This window comes from Monodon monoceros, unplaced genomic scaffold (genome assembly GCF_005190385.1).
Source record: "Monodon monoceros isolate NGI ecotype Baffin Bay Population unplaced genomic scaffold, NGI_Narwhal_1 Super_Scaffold_22, whole genome shotgun sequence".
NCBI lineage: Eukaryota > Metazoa > Chordata > Mammalia > Artiodactyla > Monodontidae > Monodon > Monodon monoceros.
This window is the reverse complement of record NW_021703779.1, coordinates 84,924,886-84,940,351: the sequence shown is the minus strand read 5'-3', so window position 1 is coordinate 84,940,351 and position 15,466 is coordinate 84,924,886. Positions and strand designations below refer to the sequence as shown.

The 15,466-nt window shown below is 42.2% G+C and overlaps 1 protein-coding gene across 5 annotated transcripts in view; it reads left to right on the top strand.

Annotated features, from left to right (window-relative positions):
* The window catches only part of SYTL4 (synaptotagmin like 4), an 89,840-nt gene that overhangs the window by 71,974 nt on the left and 2,400 nt on the right, over positions 1-15,466 (top strand). For 3 of the 5 annotated variants that reach the window (XM_029241433.1, XM_029241432.1, XM_029241434.1), the window contains exons 6-16: positions 1,749-1,850; positions 2,334-2,409; positions 2,744-2,834; positions 2,947-3,050; positions 3,589-3,684; positions 5,683-5,861; positions 6,155-6,257; positions 6,789-6,950; positions 10,805-10,913; positions 12,765-12,864; positions 13,617-13,825. In XM_029241433.1, the coding sequence (XP_029097266.1) occupies positions 1,749-1,850; positions 2,334-2,409; positions 2,744-2,834; positions 2,947-3,050; positions 3,589-3,684; positions 5,683-5,861; positions 6,155-6,257; positions 6,789-6,950; positions 10,805-10,913; positions 12,765-12,864; positions 13,617-13,825 (1,331 nt within the window). Of the gene's footprint in view, positions 1-1,748; positions 1,851-2,333; positions 2,410-2,743; positions 2,835-2,946; positions 3,051-3,588; positions 3,685-5,682; positions 5,862-6,154; positions 6,258-6,788; positions 6,951-10,804; positions 10,914-12,764; positions 12,903-13,616; positions 13,826-15,466 lie in introns of those variants that run through there. The other 2 variants (XM_029241435.1, XM_029241437.1) reach the window with 2 other exon arrangements.

Here is a 15,466-nt window from a genome sequence, read left to right as displayed (position 1 = left end):
GATTGATTGATGTTTGGCTGCATTGCGAGGCTTGCAGGATCTTAGTTCCCTGACCAGGGATTGACCCCAAGCCCCCAGCAGTGGAAGCGCAGAGTCCTAACCACTGGACCACCAGGGAATTCCCTGGATTTATATTTTAAAAACTCATTTTGGCTGCTGTGTTGAGGATAGATTGTATGAGGACAAGGGCAGAAGTAGGGAGTTCAGTTAAGAGGCTACTGCAACCATCCAGGAGCTAGGTGATGGTGGTTTAGACCAGAGTAATGGCAGTGGAGGGGGAGAGAACTGGTCATATTCTAGATATACTTTGAAGACAGAACCAAGAGGATTTGCTAACACATTGGATGTGTATTTTGAGAGAACAAGCAGAGTCAAGGGTGATTCTTAAGATTTTTGACCTGAGAAATGAAAGGACAGAGTTGCCATTTGATGAAATTGAGGGAAGAGCAGGTTTGGGGGAGGATTAGGGCTTTGGTTTTAGACTTGCTGTGTTTGAGACATCCCAGCAGAGATGTCAAGTAGGATGTTGGAAATAGAAGTCTGGCGTTTGAGTAAGAGAGAAATTTGGGAATTGTTAGTTTATAGAGCATATTTAAAGCCATGAGACTAGATGAGATCATTTAGGGATAATTCTAGATAGTGAAGAGAAGCAGCCCAAGGAATAAGCGTGGACACAATCCAAAGATTAGAGGTCTAGGAGGTGAGGAGAGACCAGCAAAGGAGATTGATAAGGAGCAGCCAGTGAGGTCAGAGGACCAGGAGAGTGTGGGATCCTGGAGGCCAAGTGAAATTACTTGAGACACTTCAGGAAGAATGATTTTTTTTTTCCTTTTCTTGTTCTCACAAATTCCTTGAGGTAAGGGGTCCAGGAATTGTGTCCTTCCCTTTAGAGATGAGGACTGCTGTTTTGAGTGCCCAGGGTCATCCTTCATTAAGCTGAAAAGGAATTCTGGTCTTCTGAATAATATCTTCAAAGCATACTGCTTATTTATGTATACACTTTATGCCCCACTGAGGGCATTTAGTCAAAAATTCAGTCAAAAAATAATTGAGTGCCCACTCTATGCTAGTCTTTCTTCTAGGCATTGGGAACGCAGCAGTGAACAAAATATGTGGTCACTGATCTCCTGGAACTTACTCTAATGGAGGAGAAAGACATTGAACAAATCATTTGTTTAAATTATTGAACAAATTAAGTAATTTATATAAAAGACATAAAAAGTTACATATATGATAACTGCTAGCAAGGCATCAGGGTGCTTTAGGAGCATATTAGGAAGGTTACTAATCCAGACTTGGGGTGGGGGCATGGTCAGAGAGATCTCCAGAAACTGACATATAAGGAGAGACCAGAAGAAGCAATAGATTTAGCCAGAAGTTTCAAGTAAACAAGAAAAATGGCCATTGTGGCCATCCCAGGCAGAGAAAAGAGGGAAGAAGAAGAGCTTTGGCACATTCAGGGAACCAAAAGAGCTTCATCATTCTGGAATGTAAAGCATAAGGAGAGGTGGAGGGTGAAAGATGAGTCTGCAGACGTGAGCAGGGGTCAACTCATAAGGATTTTCTTGCCATGCTAAGGAGTTTGAACTCAATCCCAAGAGCAATGGGGAACCACTGAGCAGTTTTAAAAGCATACTCAGCTCTTAGAAAGATCACTTAGGCTACCATTGTGAAAGGTTGGAAGGAAGCCTGCCTCCCGGCAAGAGAGCCCACTTCCTTTATGTGTTGGCTCTTGGTTTTTATTCTAGTGTTCCATTTGAAGTCCCCAAGCTGAAAAGTGGAAAGAGTGCCCTGGAGGCTGAGAGTGAGAGTGTGGATAGCTACATGGCTGACTCGGATAGCACGTCCAGGTGAGATGCCCCCAGTCCCTGCTGCTTTGCTCAGCCGAGCTCCCATTTTGTTCTCTAGCGCCAGGGTGCGGGAATCCACTGCCTTCAGTGTTCCTGACTTCTGTCCTCAGCAAGGCGAATGAAGTATTTTCTCTGACGTTGCCACAAGTCTTCCAGTAGCACTTCTACTGTTGGCTCTGAGCACAGCCTTCTGGAACATGCTAACTTGCACAGGCTGCTGCACCTTGGAGGAGTCTTCCTGGACCAGCAGCAACGGATGCTGCTATCCCTTAGGCTTGGGGGTTTGAGTGTTTGTGTTTGTACAGAGTTGCTTATCTAATCATCTACATTCCTTCAAAGTAAATCAGATGTGAAGTTTACCTTCTGGATTTGGTTATGGCAATGGCCTCAAGCCAGTGGCTCTCTTTCCATAGAGCTTGGGTCCCTAGACAGAAGGGGAAGGGGAAAAGGTGATTTTATTATAGCTTCTGTATCTGCCTCCAGGAGAGACTCTCTGGATAAATCTGGCCTCTTTCCAGAATGGAAGAAGATGTCTGCCCCCAAATCTCAAGTAGAAAAGGTAAGCTTTATTTATTGGTTGGTCGATCTCTGTCTCTCTTTTGTCTGTCTTTGTCTGTGTATGTCTCTCTCTCTTTCTTTTACCTTCCTCAGGAAGAATTTAAATCAAGAGTTCAAACAAATTTTAGTTCAGATTCCCTTGGGAGCATTTTCTAAAGTTTTGGTTGAAACATGTGAGAAAATAGGTTTTGTACAATTTCCTAGGATTAAGTCCTAAGAGTAATCTTTCCTTTAAGTTTGTCATAGTTTAGTGAAAATCTGGGCCTTCTTCCTTACTCCACTCTTCCACCTACTCAACTGTCTTTTTCCATTTCCTTGCCCTTACCTCTTCCTAGGAAGCTCAGCCTGGGGGTCAAAATGTGGTATCTGTGGACGAGGGTGAAATGATATTCAAGAAGAACACCAGAAAAATCCTCAGGCCTTCAGGTAGCTGGTTTCCCTTCATGGCCTTTTGAGATTGAAGTTCTGAGTACTTGGTGGGTTATTCGTACGGAGAAGAGTAGGTTTCTTTTGATTTGGTTTTCGGCCTTCCACTCAGAGTACACTAAATCTGTGATTGATCTTCGCCCGGAAGATGTGGGGCATGAAAGTGGCTCCTTGGGAGACAGAAGCAAATCTGTCCCAGGTCTCAGTGTGGATATGGTAAGTACCCTTGTATTTCACTTGGTCACTATATGAAATTTTATATATCTAAAGTTGACTTTACTGCCTGATACTCTCAATTCACCTGTTTCTTTAGGAAAAGGTAACATGAATCTTGATTTCCCCCTCAATTTCTTTTTTTTTTTCAGTATCCCCCTCAATTTCTAAAGTAAATCTAGTTGCTGAATTGCTTGAAGAAAAAGACTATCTTTCACTGTCTCTTTTATTTTCTAAACATTGCTTGATATATGGTTGGGGGCTCAAATAAATACTTATCTTGAATATAATGTAAAGAGATGGCTGGGTTGGGGCAGTCAAATGAGAAAGAGATATTCTTATCTTATTATTTTGTGATTTGAGAAGGGTAGTTGGAATATAGTTTGGAAGCCTGAAATGGGGAAACATAAAGATAAGTATATATGTGTGCATATGACACCTCAGAGCTTATCAACAATTATGGCCCCTACTAAAGGAAGGATATTCATCTTTGAACTTTTTCTTATTTTTATTAACTCTGAATCTGTATTTATTTTTCAAGGAAGAGGAAGAGGAAGAAGAAGAAGACATTGACCACCTGGTGAAGTTGCATCGTCAGAAGCTAGCCAGAAGCAGCATGCGAAGTGGCTCTTCCATGGTAAGTTCTATTAGTTCTGTGGCTATGGACATGTTGGGATACCAGGAAGGATGGAAGTGCCTCCCTAGAGCAGGATCAGGACCTGGGGAAATTCTCCTAGTCACTCTTTCTAGGTAAGTGAGATGCATTTGTTTGTTCCTTTCCTCAGTTTAGACCATAGTTGCTTAGTGCACAGTTAGGTGGCTTTCTCAGCCTCTGCCCTGGAGATTCTTACATCAGGTAGTTAGAGCTAGAGATGTTCATCATAGCCTTGTGAACAGTAACCCATAACTTCTCCCTTAAAAAGGTACCCAGGGGCTTCCCTGGTGGCGCAGTGGTTGAGAGTCCGCCTGCCAATGCAGGGGACACGGGTTCGTGCCCCGGTCCGGGAGGATCCCACATGCCGCGGAGCGGCTGGGCCTGCACGTCCGGGGCCTGTGCTCCGCAATGGGAGAGGCCACAACAGTGAGAGGCCCACATACCGCAAAAAAAAAAAAAAAAAAAAAAAAAGGTACCCAGGCCATGAAGTGAGCAAGATCAGGTTTCTTCATCAGAGCATGTACCAAGTCTCACATTCAAGGGCAGTGAGTGCCATGAGAAGGGCCTTGGCAGGGTTAATTGGCATCAGGATATGATTAAGGAACAACAGCATCAATCAGAATCATGAAGTTAAAGGGACATTTAAGAATCAGGGCCTAGTTCTGTCATAAGTGTGAAGATTGATGTTTAGGGGAAACAGAATCAGAAAGCAGGGTGATTAGATGGTCCCACTCACACATAAGAAGAGAACAGTGGGCTTGCAGAGTCAATTATTACCTGAGAGGAAGGTATCTTTTCACCTCTGTTGGGATTTTCCCCCCAATTCTGATGCAATCACTTTTCTCTGTAGGTCTTGACAGACATAAGGTGGATAAAAGAAACGCACAGATAATTAAGGCCCCTTGTTTTAATTAGTAACTGACCCCTTCTAGCCAGCATTGTAGCATATATAACATACACCAAAATTGGACTGAGCTGCGTCTTACCTCTACTCCTTGCCCACCTTCTGGGGCAGTTGAAAATTAACAATAAAATGTGTAAAAAGAGGGGAGAAGAGCAGCTCGGAGCCTAGGTGAGCCGTGAGCTGATTGATGAACCTGAGCAGCTGTGCGTGTGCCCTTAGCTGTCTCTTATACTCTGGGTACAAGACGACTGGCAGTACTGGCTGGTTGGTTGCAGGGGGCTTTTGTTTTCTTCAGTGACTGGCTTTCTCATGAGGGAAAATGTTAGCAATGTGGCGGGGGGAGTGTGCCTTCGCCAGATGTTTGTGGGTGCTTTATCTTTTTTTGTTTGGTTGGTTTTTTGTTTTGTTTTGTTTTGTTTTTTGCCACGCCACACGGCATATAGGATCTTAGTTCTCCCACCAGGGATTGAACCCGTGCCCTCTGCATTGAAAGCACAGAGTCTTAATCACTGGACCACCAGGGAAGTCCCTGTTTGTTCTTTTCTTCCAGTTTTATTGAGATATAACTGACATAAAGCACTGTGTAAGTTTAAGGTATACAGCATAATGATTTGACTTACATATATCATGAAAAGGTTACTGCAGTAAGTTTAGTGAACATCCATCATCTTATATAGATACAAAATTAAAGAAATAGAAAAAATTTTTTTCCTTGTGATGAGAACTCTTAGTATTTACTCTCTTAACAACTTTCATATATAACACACAGCAGTGATAATTATATTTATCATGTTACGCATTATATCCCTAGTACTTATTTATCCTATAACTGGAAGTTCATACCTTTTGACCACTTTCATACAATTCCTTCTCCCCTGACCCCTTGCCTCTTATAACCACAAATCTGATCTCTTTTTCTGAGTTTTGTTTGTTTGTTTGTGTTTGAAGTATAATTGACCTACAACACTATGTTAGTTCCTGTTACACAACATAATGATTCGATATTTCTGTAAATTTCAAAACGATCACCATGGTAAGTCTAGTTACCATCTGCCATGTGGGTGCTTTATCTTCAGAGTACGATTGGCAGCATGATGAGCATTTATAGCGAAGCTGGCGATTTCGGGAACATCTTTGTGACTGGCAAGATTTCCTTTTCCCTGAAGTATGAGCAGCAAACACAGGCTCTGGTCATTCACGTGAAGGAGTGCCACCATCTGGCCTATGCTGACGAAGCCAAGAAGCGCTCGAACCCGTGAGTGCTTCTGGACCCTGCGCGGTGCTTGGAGATGATCAGACCCCAGCATCTCTCTGGGCACCCTTGAATCGAGGCTCTCACTTCCTGGGCAGACAGGGAGGTGTGATTGAGAGTGGTTAGGGGAGATGTGGGAAAAGGACCAGGATTGGGAAAATGCAAGAATGGCAGGTCTAAGAGGACTCGATGTGACATTTTCATTTCATCATGGCATATGTATATGGAGAGGAAGAAAATAAGGAATGGGCTTCCAAAAAGACAGCAAATTACTCAGTATTCTCCTTGGTTTTTAGATATGTGAAGACTTATCTTCTGCCTGACAAATCCCGCCAAGGAAAAAGAAAAACCAGCGTCAAGCGGGACACCATTAATCCGCTATATGATGAGATCCTCAAAGTAAGTATCTAGAGCCCGAGAGGGTATGAGAATTTGATCTGTCTTGTGTGCTAAGCTGTAGCTATTCCTCTGCTACGTGGGTGGTCGACATGGTTTTCAGTGGCCATGTCTGTGTTTGGGGATATACTATGGGCATATCTGTTCACGTCCTGACCTCCCAGAGAAGAGAACAAAGCTGATCTGACTTTCTTGGATTATTGTGAAGTTGGAGGTCCACGTGGCCACAAATCTCATTTTAAAGAGTCATTTGCGATCAGGAGTCTCCCTGGCAGTTCTTTTTGAATATTCCAGTGTTCTCTCCCCCACTGAAGGAAAAATTCATATTCCAGGTCCTCCGATGGAATATGGTAGGTTTTTGTGAAACGGGGTAAGTGGAGGCTTTGAGGGAGGAAACTCAAAGTGCTTAGGGACTAAAGTGATTTGATATTCAAGACTATGGACTTTGAGTATGGTTGCTCAGATTTTGGAGTAATCTTTTTCTGAGGAATTACCATGAACTAATCATCTTGGGCTTCTTCTTTCCTTTCACAGTATGAGATCCCAGAATCTCTCCTGTCCCAGACGACTTTGCAGTTCTCGGTTTGGCATCATGGTCGTTTTGGCAGAAACACTTTCCTTGGAGAGGCAGAGGTCCAGATGGATTCATGGAAGCTTGATAAGAAACTGGATCATTGCCTACCTTTACATGGAAAGGTAGTCTGCTTTAACAACTCCTTACAGAGTTTGGATCTGAGGTAGAATTGCCTGCAGTGACTTCTGCTGGGACAGTTTTGAATGCAGTCTGTGGAGTTCTAGCACACCCTGCTGGGGTTACTGAGTTTAACAGTAATTTCAGATGCCATGGTTTTCCTTTGAAGTCTTTCATATGTGTGCCAAGCTTTGCCTCCTGATCTTCCAGAGTCTGGGCGTATCCTAACATCCTAACTTGTGCCTCTTCTCCAAGCTAACTTTTTGGGTGTATCCTAATCTGCACTGGTTTTCCAAACTACCCTTTTCACTAAAGAAGTGGGAAGTAAAGCAACTCACGGAGTTCCAATTGCTGTGCTCTTGGTCACACAAGCCAGGGACAGTTTTACTTTGGAGATGGCATCTCGGGTGAGAGTGTGGCAGTGTGCATAATAGTACCTGGGATCTGAGTGCAGACCTGGATTTGAATCCAGGCCCTGTGATTTACCAGCTAGGTAAATCACCTAAATTAAAGGTAACTTACAGGACTTCCCTGGTGGTCCAGTGGGTAAGACTCCACGCTCCCAATTCATGGGGCCTGGGTTCGATCCTGGTCGGGGAACTAGATCCCACATGCATGCCGCAACTAAGAGGTTACCTGCTGCAACTAAGAGTCCGCATGCCGCAACTATGATCCTGCATGTCACAACTAAAAGATCCCACATGCCGCAACTAAAAGATCCCACATGCCTCAGTGAAGATCCCGAGTGCCACAACTAAGACCCAGCGCAGCCTAAATAAATAAATAAATATTTAAGAAATAAAAGAAAAAGATAACTTAGGTAAGTCACCTAACTTCTGTGGGCCTTAGTTCCTTCACCTATAAAGTGGAAATGATAATAATATTGCTCTTCTGCAGGATCATATACAGAATACCAATCAGTGCCTGGCACATAAAAGACATTCAATAGGTTACTGTCACCCTGGTTAAGATGAAATGCTAAAACAGAGTTAGGACTTCTTGATTATCAGAACTGTTCAATGGCAAGGTTCTTCTGTAAAACTTTTTTTACACTAGCATTTTCAATGCTAAAAATAGTACATGTTACATAGAATGCCTTTGGAAAGATGGACACGAAACTAGTAGTAGTGGCTGCCTCTAGGAAGAGAGACTGAGGTGGGAAGGTTTAGTTTTCTCTATATGCCCTTTTATAACGTTTGAACTTTTTATCAGGTCTACGTATATTGCTTATCAAGAACATTAAGAATAAAAGGATTTATGTGCACGATTCAAAATTAAAACAACATGGAAGTGTATAAAAAGAAAAATAGGTTATTTCCATTCCATAGAAATACTACTGTTATCAACTACTTGGATATCTTTATAGAAATTTTGTATTAAGCAGCACAGATATATATACATATGGATTTATATTTTTCCTTTTTACACAAATGGGCTCTTATCATTGTGTATATATATCTTGACTTTTCATTTAACAATGTGTCATTTACCATGGACTTTTTTCTATGCCATCACTTACAGATTTATCTCATTTTAACTGCTGGATAGTATTCTTCATGTACCTATATTATAATTTATTTACAATCCCCCCACCAATGGGTATTTAAATTGTTTGCCTCTTTTTTTGCTATTAAAACTATGCTATAATATATCTTGATCCTCTTTTGTGAGTGTAACTGTAGGAGAAGTTTCTGGTGGTGAAATTGCTGAGTCAAAGGAAATGTACATCCAGTATTTTGATAGCTACTTCCCTCCAAAAAATAGTAGCAATATTAAAAATGTCCCTAGGAAAGCAGTTATCACCAAACTATAGCATATTATTAGAAATTTAGAATTTCTGAAGCATTTGGCATATAAGATATTCTCTCTGGGCCTACAGTTGATATAATTATATTGGAAATGTCACTGTAAGCCATCATGAACTACTGCCAATAAAAAAATGTCTTATATAAAAAGAAAAACCTGCACTAAAATGGAGCTGTTTGCTCTTTGCAATTATTTTGAGCCAGAATGAAAATATGCTACTGAAACAAATACGCCAATTATGCCAATTTCCAGCTAAGGCTAAACTCCAACTTTTAAGAGTCCACTAAAGTTCACAATCTAGAGACTAATAAATTGTGTAGACATTTTATAAACAACAAAAAGACCACTCCAGTATTACATATCTATTTTAACTGAAAACATTCTACATTTATTGTCTCTGATTTTTCTTTTTTTGCCCTAGTGATCCGTTTGCTCCCATTCAGTTTTCTCTTCCTGGCATCCACCTCCCTGTTCTTCTGTGTCTCTCCCATACACTACACTTCTGTGCATTCTGGGTATGTGGTACATTTTTCCAAACCAGTGGGGATTATACCTTCCTTGCATTGCCATGCTCAGAGTTGAGGCCTTAGGTTAGAGGAGCCCCAGTGAACACGGGCAGTGAAAGAGCACCTCTGATCTGCACCAGCTCATGCTCTGGGTACCAAGGCCTAAGGGACAGAGCCATGCTGAGAGAGCCAGTAGAGTGAAGCAGTCCTGCTGCCCACGGCCACTTGCTGCTCATCCCACATATCCACTCATTCACTCTTGCATTCATTCAGGAAATATTTGTGGAGCATCTACTATGTGCCAGGTACATTGCTAAGTGTTGGGCATACTAGGATGAACAACAACAAAAAGGCTTGATTCCTGTCCTCCTGGCATTTAGATTCTAGTGGTAGATGCAGTCATTAATCAAAAGTAACCTAAACAAATGTAACATTAAAAATTGCAGCATATTCAAATCCTTGTAACAGAGTTTCACCTAGCCCTCAAATCTTTGCAAGCTCTCTTTTAAAAAAGACTTTTTATCTTTGAAAATCATACAAGTGATACATACCATTCTCATTAAAAAGACACTATCGATATAGACAGAGTAAAAAGTGAAAGCCCTCTTTCCTTTCCCCATTCTACTCCCCTCCTTAGAAGATACAGGTGTTATGTCTGTATGCTTCTGGGTTTTTCTATGCAGTGTAGTATAGTGCTTAAAACCATGGATTCTGGGACCAGTCTGTCTGAATTTGAATCCTGGCTCTGCCAATTACTGGGTGACCTTGGGCAAGTTACTTAACTTCTCTGTTCCTCTGTTTCATAATCTGTAAAATGGGGATAATTGTACTCATGTCATAGGGACTATCTTGAGGATTAAACAAAATGATATAATTAAAATACTATAACAGTACCTGGCACATAGTAAGTACTATATGAGTGATAATGATAATAATCATTATTTACATACATATATATTTACATATACAAATATGAATATATTTTAATGTAAGTGGGATGCTTTTTCTGCATCTTGCCCTGTTGACTTAACAGTACATCTTGGATATCTTTCTATATGTCAGTGTGTAGAGTTTCACTGCATCCTTTTTGATGATTGCACACCATATGCCATACAATGGCATTAAAATCACTCATTTAACCTTTCCTGTATTGATTGACATTTAGGTTGTTTCCACTTTGGGGCTGTCACTAACAATGTTGGTAGCAAGATTCTTTGTCATGGTGTCAGTCCCCTGTCAGTTTGTATGGCAACTTTGCTGGCAGACCTTTGAGGGTATTTGGAATCTAGTAATGGTATCCCCAAAGTAGCAAAATAGTAGGCATTGCGGAAGACTCTTTGTTAGTTCTTCCTCAGCTCCTTCGGAAGAAACTGCCTTAGAATCCTGTGGCTGCCATGGCCTAGGGATCGTGGATGGTATTCATAAGGAGAAGGATCCTTTTATGCTGTGAAACTGTTCTTGGGGGTAATTTTAGAATCTCCTCAGCGAGAGGTCTCAACAACTCCTGAACAGCCCAGCTTGACCTATTGGGTTTCCCTGTGTTTCAGATCAGTGCTGAGTCCTCGACTGGCTTGCCGTCACACAAAGGCGAGTTGGTGGTATCATTGAAATACATCCCAGCCTCCAAACTCCCTGTTGGAGGTGACCGGAAGAAGAGTGAGTTTTCTTTGGGGCCCTGGATTTAGCTCTTAGTTTTCTGCACAAGATCTGTGCGAGGTGGTGCTGGCTAGTGGCTAGCACTATTGGAGAGACCAGATTACGATGCACACTGGATCATTTTCTAGGGAAGATGCCTTTACTAAGTAAGCCATTTCTGTTTTTCAACCAGAAGGGAATGCCTTAAGAGTTGGATTCTCTTTTTTGTTTTTATGTTGTTGTTTTGTTTTGTTTTTGATGCCATTAAACTAACTTGGTCTTGGTCCAGCTCTGACAGGCTACTAAGAGGTCGGAACAGAACAGAAACTTCAGGACTGAGAGAGGGTGGTTGGAAAGGGTGGTGTATAAGTATAAGGGACAGGAAGTTGAAGGCTGAGGAAGAGTAAATCAACATACCAGGCATAGTGACTGTGGATATGTAGGTGAATAAGACACTATATTTGCCCTCCCTTGCACAGTTTATTTTAGAAAGTAATATAGTCATCTGCTAAAAGAACACAGATAAGGCAGTGATGAATTCTGTCTGGTTATATTTGGGAGAATTTTAAAGAGGAAGTAATGATGATACTGGACTTAAGACTTTACCAGGAAGAAAAAGAAGAGGATGGGGTGAGAAGAGCATTTCCAGAAGAGGAGATAGCATGAGCAAAGGTTTGAAAAAGGCATGGTAAATGGGGGGTTGTATGTAAGTGTGAGGCAGTGAACTTCTTAGTTGAGTGGGGCTAGAATTATGGTATATAGATGTGGAAGTAGGGCTGGAATTGTTGGTGAGGCTGCAGCCTAGCTGAAAAGGGCCATGAATGTAATGGTAAGGAGTTGAACTTGACACTTTGGCAACGGGAAGCCAAGTTCTTAAAAAGTTACCTGCAGCAAAGTCTAATCTATAGGATTTGGGGAAGTCAGTGAGATTCCCAAGGAGGGTGTGCAGGATAACTAGAGAAGAGAGGCAAGGATAGAACCAGAGGGAACACTTTAGAGAATGAAGATGGGAAGAGAAGCCAGTGAGGTGGAGGCTTATCAGGGGAGAGCAATGCCGGGAGAGAGCTTGAAGAAGGGAGCGGGTGTTGTCAACAGTATTGAAATACCACTGGCATGTCGGGCCCAATGAGAAGACACAGCTTATCGGCATTAGATTACATTTTCAGTGGATCAGTGGAAGCAGATGCCAGATTTCACTAGAAACTAGGTTGAGTGAATGAGGCAAAGAAGTAGAGGCAGTGAGTGTGGACTCTTTTTTTCCAGGATAATTGATGGTGAAAGAAAGGAGAGCCAGGGAGGACAGCTTGAATAGGAGATAAGGTTGAAGGGAAATTTACTTTTAAAAGGATTTTTTAAAGCCAGAGGTGAGATTAGCATATATTTAGACTGAGAGGATGGGACCAGTAGAGAATGAGATATTAAAAATGGGAGGTGGGGGTTGAAATTGATGATGCCTGATGAGTCTTGTTGATGTGGGGATGGGATCCAGAACACAAGTGGTGGAGTTCCCTTTTTTCAATCATTCAGCAAACATCAGGAAACTTTATTTCTCTATGCCTCAATTTTCTCATCTGTAAAATGAGGAGAATGATGGTATATATCTCATATGGTTGTTTTGAGGAATAAATGCTTAATGTTGAATCAGGCACATAGCCAGTTTTCAATAAGCCTTTGTTGCTATTGTTATGACTTGAGCACCTATTTCTCGCTGTTAGGCGCTATGCTAGGTACTGAGAATACAAGACAGGTGTGGTCCACTTATCATGGAAGTTGCTGTCTTCAGGAACAAGGAGAGGAAGTGCTATGTAGATAAAGCTTGAGAGAAATGTGGAGGTGTCAGAACTCACTTGCTATGTCTGACATCCCTTCCAGGTACAGGTGGGGAAGGGGGAGAGCTCCAGGTGTGGATCAAAGAAGCCAAGAATCTGACAGCTGCCAAATCAGGAGGGACTTCAGACAGCTTTGTGAAGGGGTGAGTCCCTGGACCAGCACCAAACTAACCAGTTTCAGGACATGAGTTAAGAGAGGAACCCAATTTAACCTTTCTCTGTAGATATTATCCCTGTGTGTCCTGCCACCTCCAGCAACCAACTTGTTCCTGAAATTAGGTAATGGCACAACCTCCGCTACCACGTTTCCACTGGTCTGAGCTCAGTTTGGGCTGGGCTGTAGTGTTGATTTCCAAAAAGGAGGGTGGTAGACAGTTAGGTCTGACTTTTCCTTTGTTATAGATTTATGCTCTTAATTAATCCTGAATAAAAATCTGTGTTCCCTGTCAAGACCTGGGGACTCAGGACTTTGTTCCCCACAATATTTAAGCAATGGCAGCTTTCCCCAAGTTACAGCTCAACCTACTGACTTAAGTTCTCTAGCAAATCATGTCTGGCTATGCCTATGCTTATTACTGTTGTTTTTATTAAACAGGACTTTTCCCAATAGAAGTGGAACCAAATATTCAAAACCTATTTTTGATGGCATATAGACAATAGCTCCCTAATAATATTGTATTAATTTTCTCTCCAGGTAAAAGGAATTGAATCAGGTGAATGATCTAGTGGAGGTGGTAGGAACTATGCTTCAGCAGATTCAGAGGAGGGAGAGTGTGTCCTCGGATCTGAGTGTTGACTCAACTTCCTGGGCTAGGCCTGTGGGAGGGGAAAGGGAAATTTAGATAGATATTGCCAGCTTTGAGTAGGTTGTTGATTCCTCCGCACCCTCTGCCAGATACCTCCTTCCCACGAGGAACAAGGCCAGTAAGCGTAAAACTCCTGTGATGAAGAAGACCCTGAATCCCCACTACAACCATACATTTGTCTACAATGGTGTGAGGCTGGAAGATCTCCAACACATGTGCCTGGAACTGACTGTGTGGGACCGGGAGCCCCTGGCCAGCAATGACTTCCTGGGCGGAGTCAGGCTGGGTGTTGGCACTGGTGAGAACCTCTCCCCCACCCTCACTGTCTTCAAGGTCTCTTAGATATTTCACTCTGAATAGACCCATCACCCTCCCTACACAGCTCCACTATGTCAGGAGTTGTCTTCTTTCAGTTAACATTCAGCCAGTGTTTACTGAGGGCCTATTATGTGCAGGGCTGGGGGGAGGCTGAGCTCCTGCACTTTCATGTGTACAGGTAAATGGGACCCTGATTTCCAGGAATGCCATCATCTTCCCACCGAAAACATATAAAAGCCTTCATATATCTGTACCTCTGATTTCCACCTTCCATCCTGTTACATGAAAGAAGGGTCCTTCCTAGCAAGGGCCAAGCTCTTTCCAAGTGTTCTAGATCACACCCTCTCCTTCTCAGTGACCTTACTTCTGGAATCTCCTATCTATCCTATCTGACCAGTTTTATTCTCTCTACCTCCCTATTGGAGGAGAAAGTACATATACTCTGGTATTTCCAGTCTTAATAAACAGAAACAAACCTTCCCTTGACCCCACGTCTCCCCTCTGATTTCTTAAAGAGTGGTTTCCATGGCCTCAGCTCTCCTTTAGTCTTCAATCCACTGTGATCTGACTTCTGTCCCACCATTCCACTGAGTAACTGCTTATGCCAAAATTTTGTTTTCATCATCCTAGAATTCTCATGCTATTTAGCATAGCTGATCACTCCCTTTTTCTTGAAATACTTTGCTTCTCTTGACACCACACTTTTCTTTGGGACATCCTCATTCTCTACCCAAACTCTAAATATTGGTGCTCTCAAGGCTTAGTCTTGAATTCTCCTTTCTTTCTCTACAGTCTCTGCATTCCTGTGGCTGTAAATATTACTTGTATATTAATAATTCATACAAAGCATTTAACACAAAGCATCTAGAATGATGTTCTTACACATGTAAGCCAGTTCATGTCAGTCCCCTACTTCAAACACTTCAGGGGCTCCTACTGCACTTAGAAAGCAATCCAAAGTTCTCACCATGCCAATAGGCCCCTGTGTCTAGACCCTCTGTTCCTTTATGATCCATCATATAGTACTACTTGCTCACTATGCTCCAAACACAATGACTTGCTTTCTTTTCTCCAAGTATACCAAGCTTCTCCCCACTTCATAACCTCTGCAATTAGTGCTCCCTCTGTCTGGGAAGGCTGGTTCCTTCCAGTCCTTCAGCTCCTGACTATAAGTCTCCTTCTCAGAGGGGCTCTCAGATCACTTAATCTAAGCGAGGCCTTGATCTAGGTACTACAAGTCACCCTGTTTATTTGCTTCATGACACTTACCTCACTATCTGGAATACTCTTGTTGATTTACTTGTGTATTTTCTGTCTTCTATATTCAAATGTAAGCTGCCTGTGGGCAGGACTTTTTCTGCTTTGTTTACTACTGTATCTCCAGAGCCTAGAAGAGTACTTGGTACACAGTAGGCACTTGATAAATGTTTGTCGAATGAATGAATATACAAGAGAATAGAAATGAGGCCCCATATGATCTGAACTTCAAGCCTGGAGTCTACAGCCAGAAAATAAAGGTGTTCAGCTTCCTTCCTTCCTTCCTTCCTTCCTTCCTTCCTTCCTTCCTTCCTCCCTCCCTCCCTCCCTCCCTCCCTCCCTCCCTCCCTCCTTTCTTCCCTCT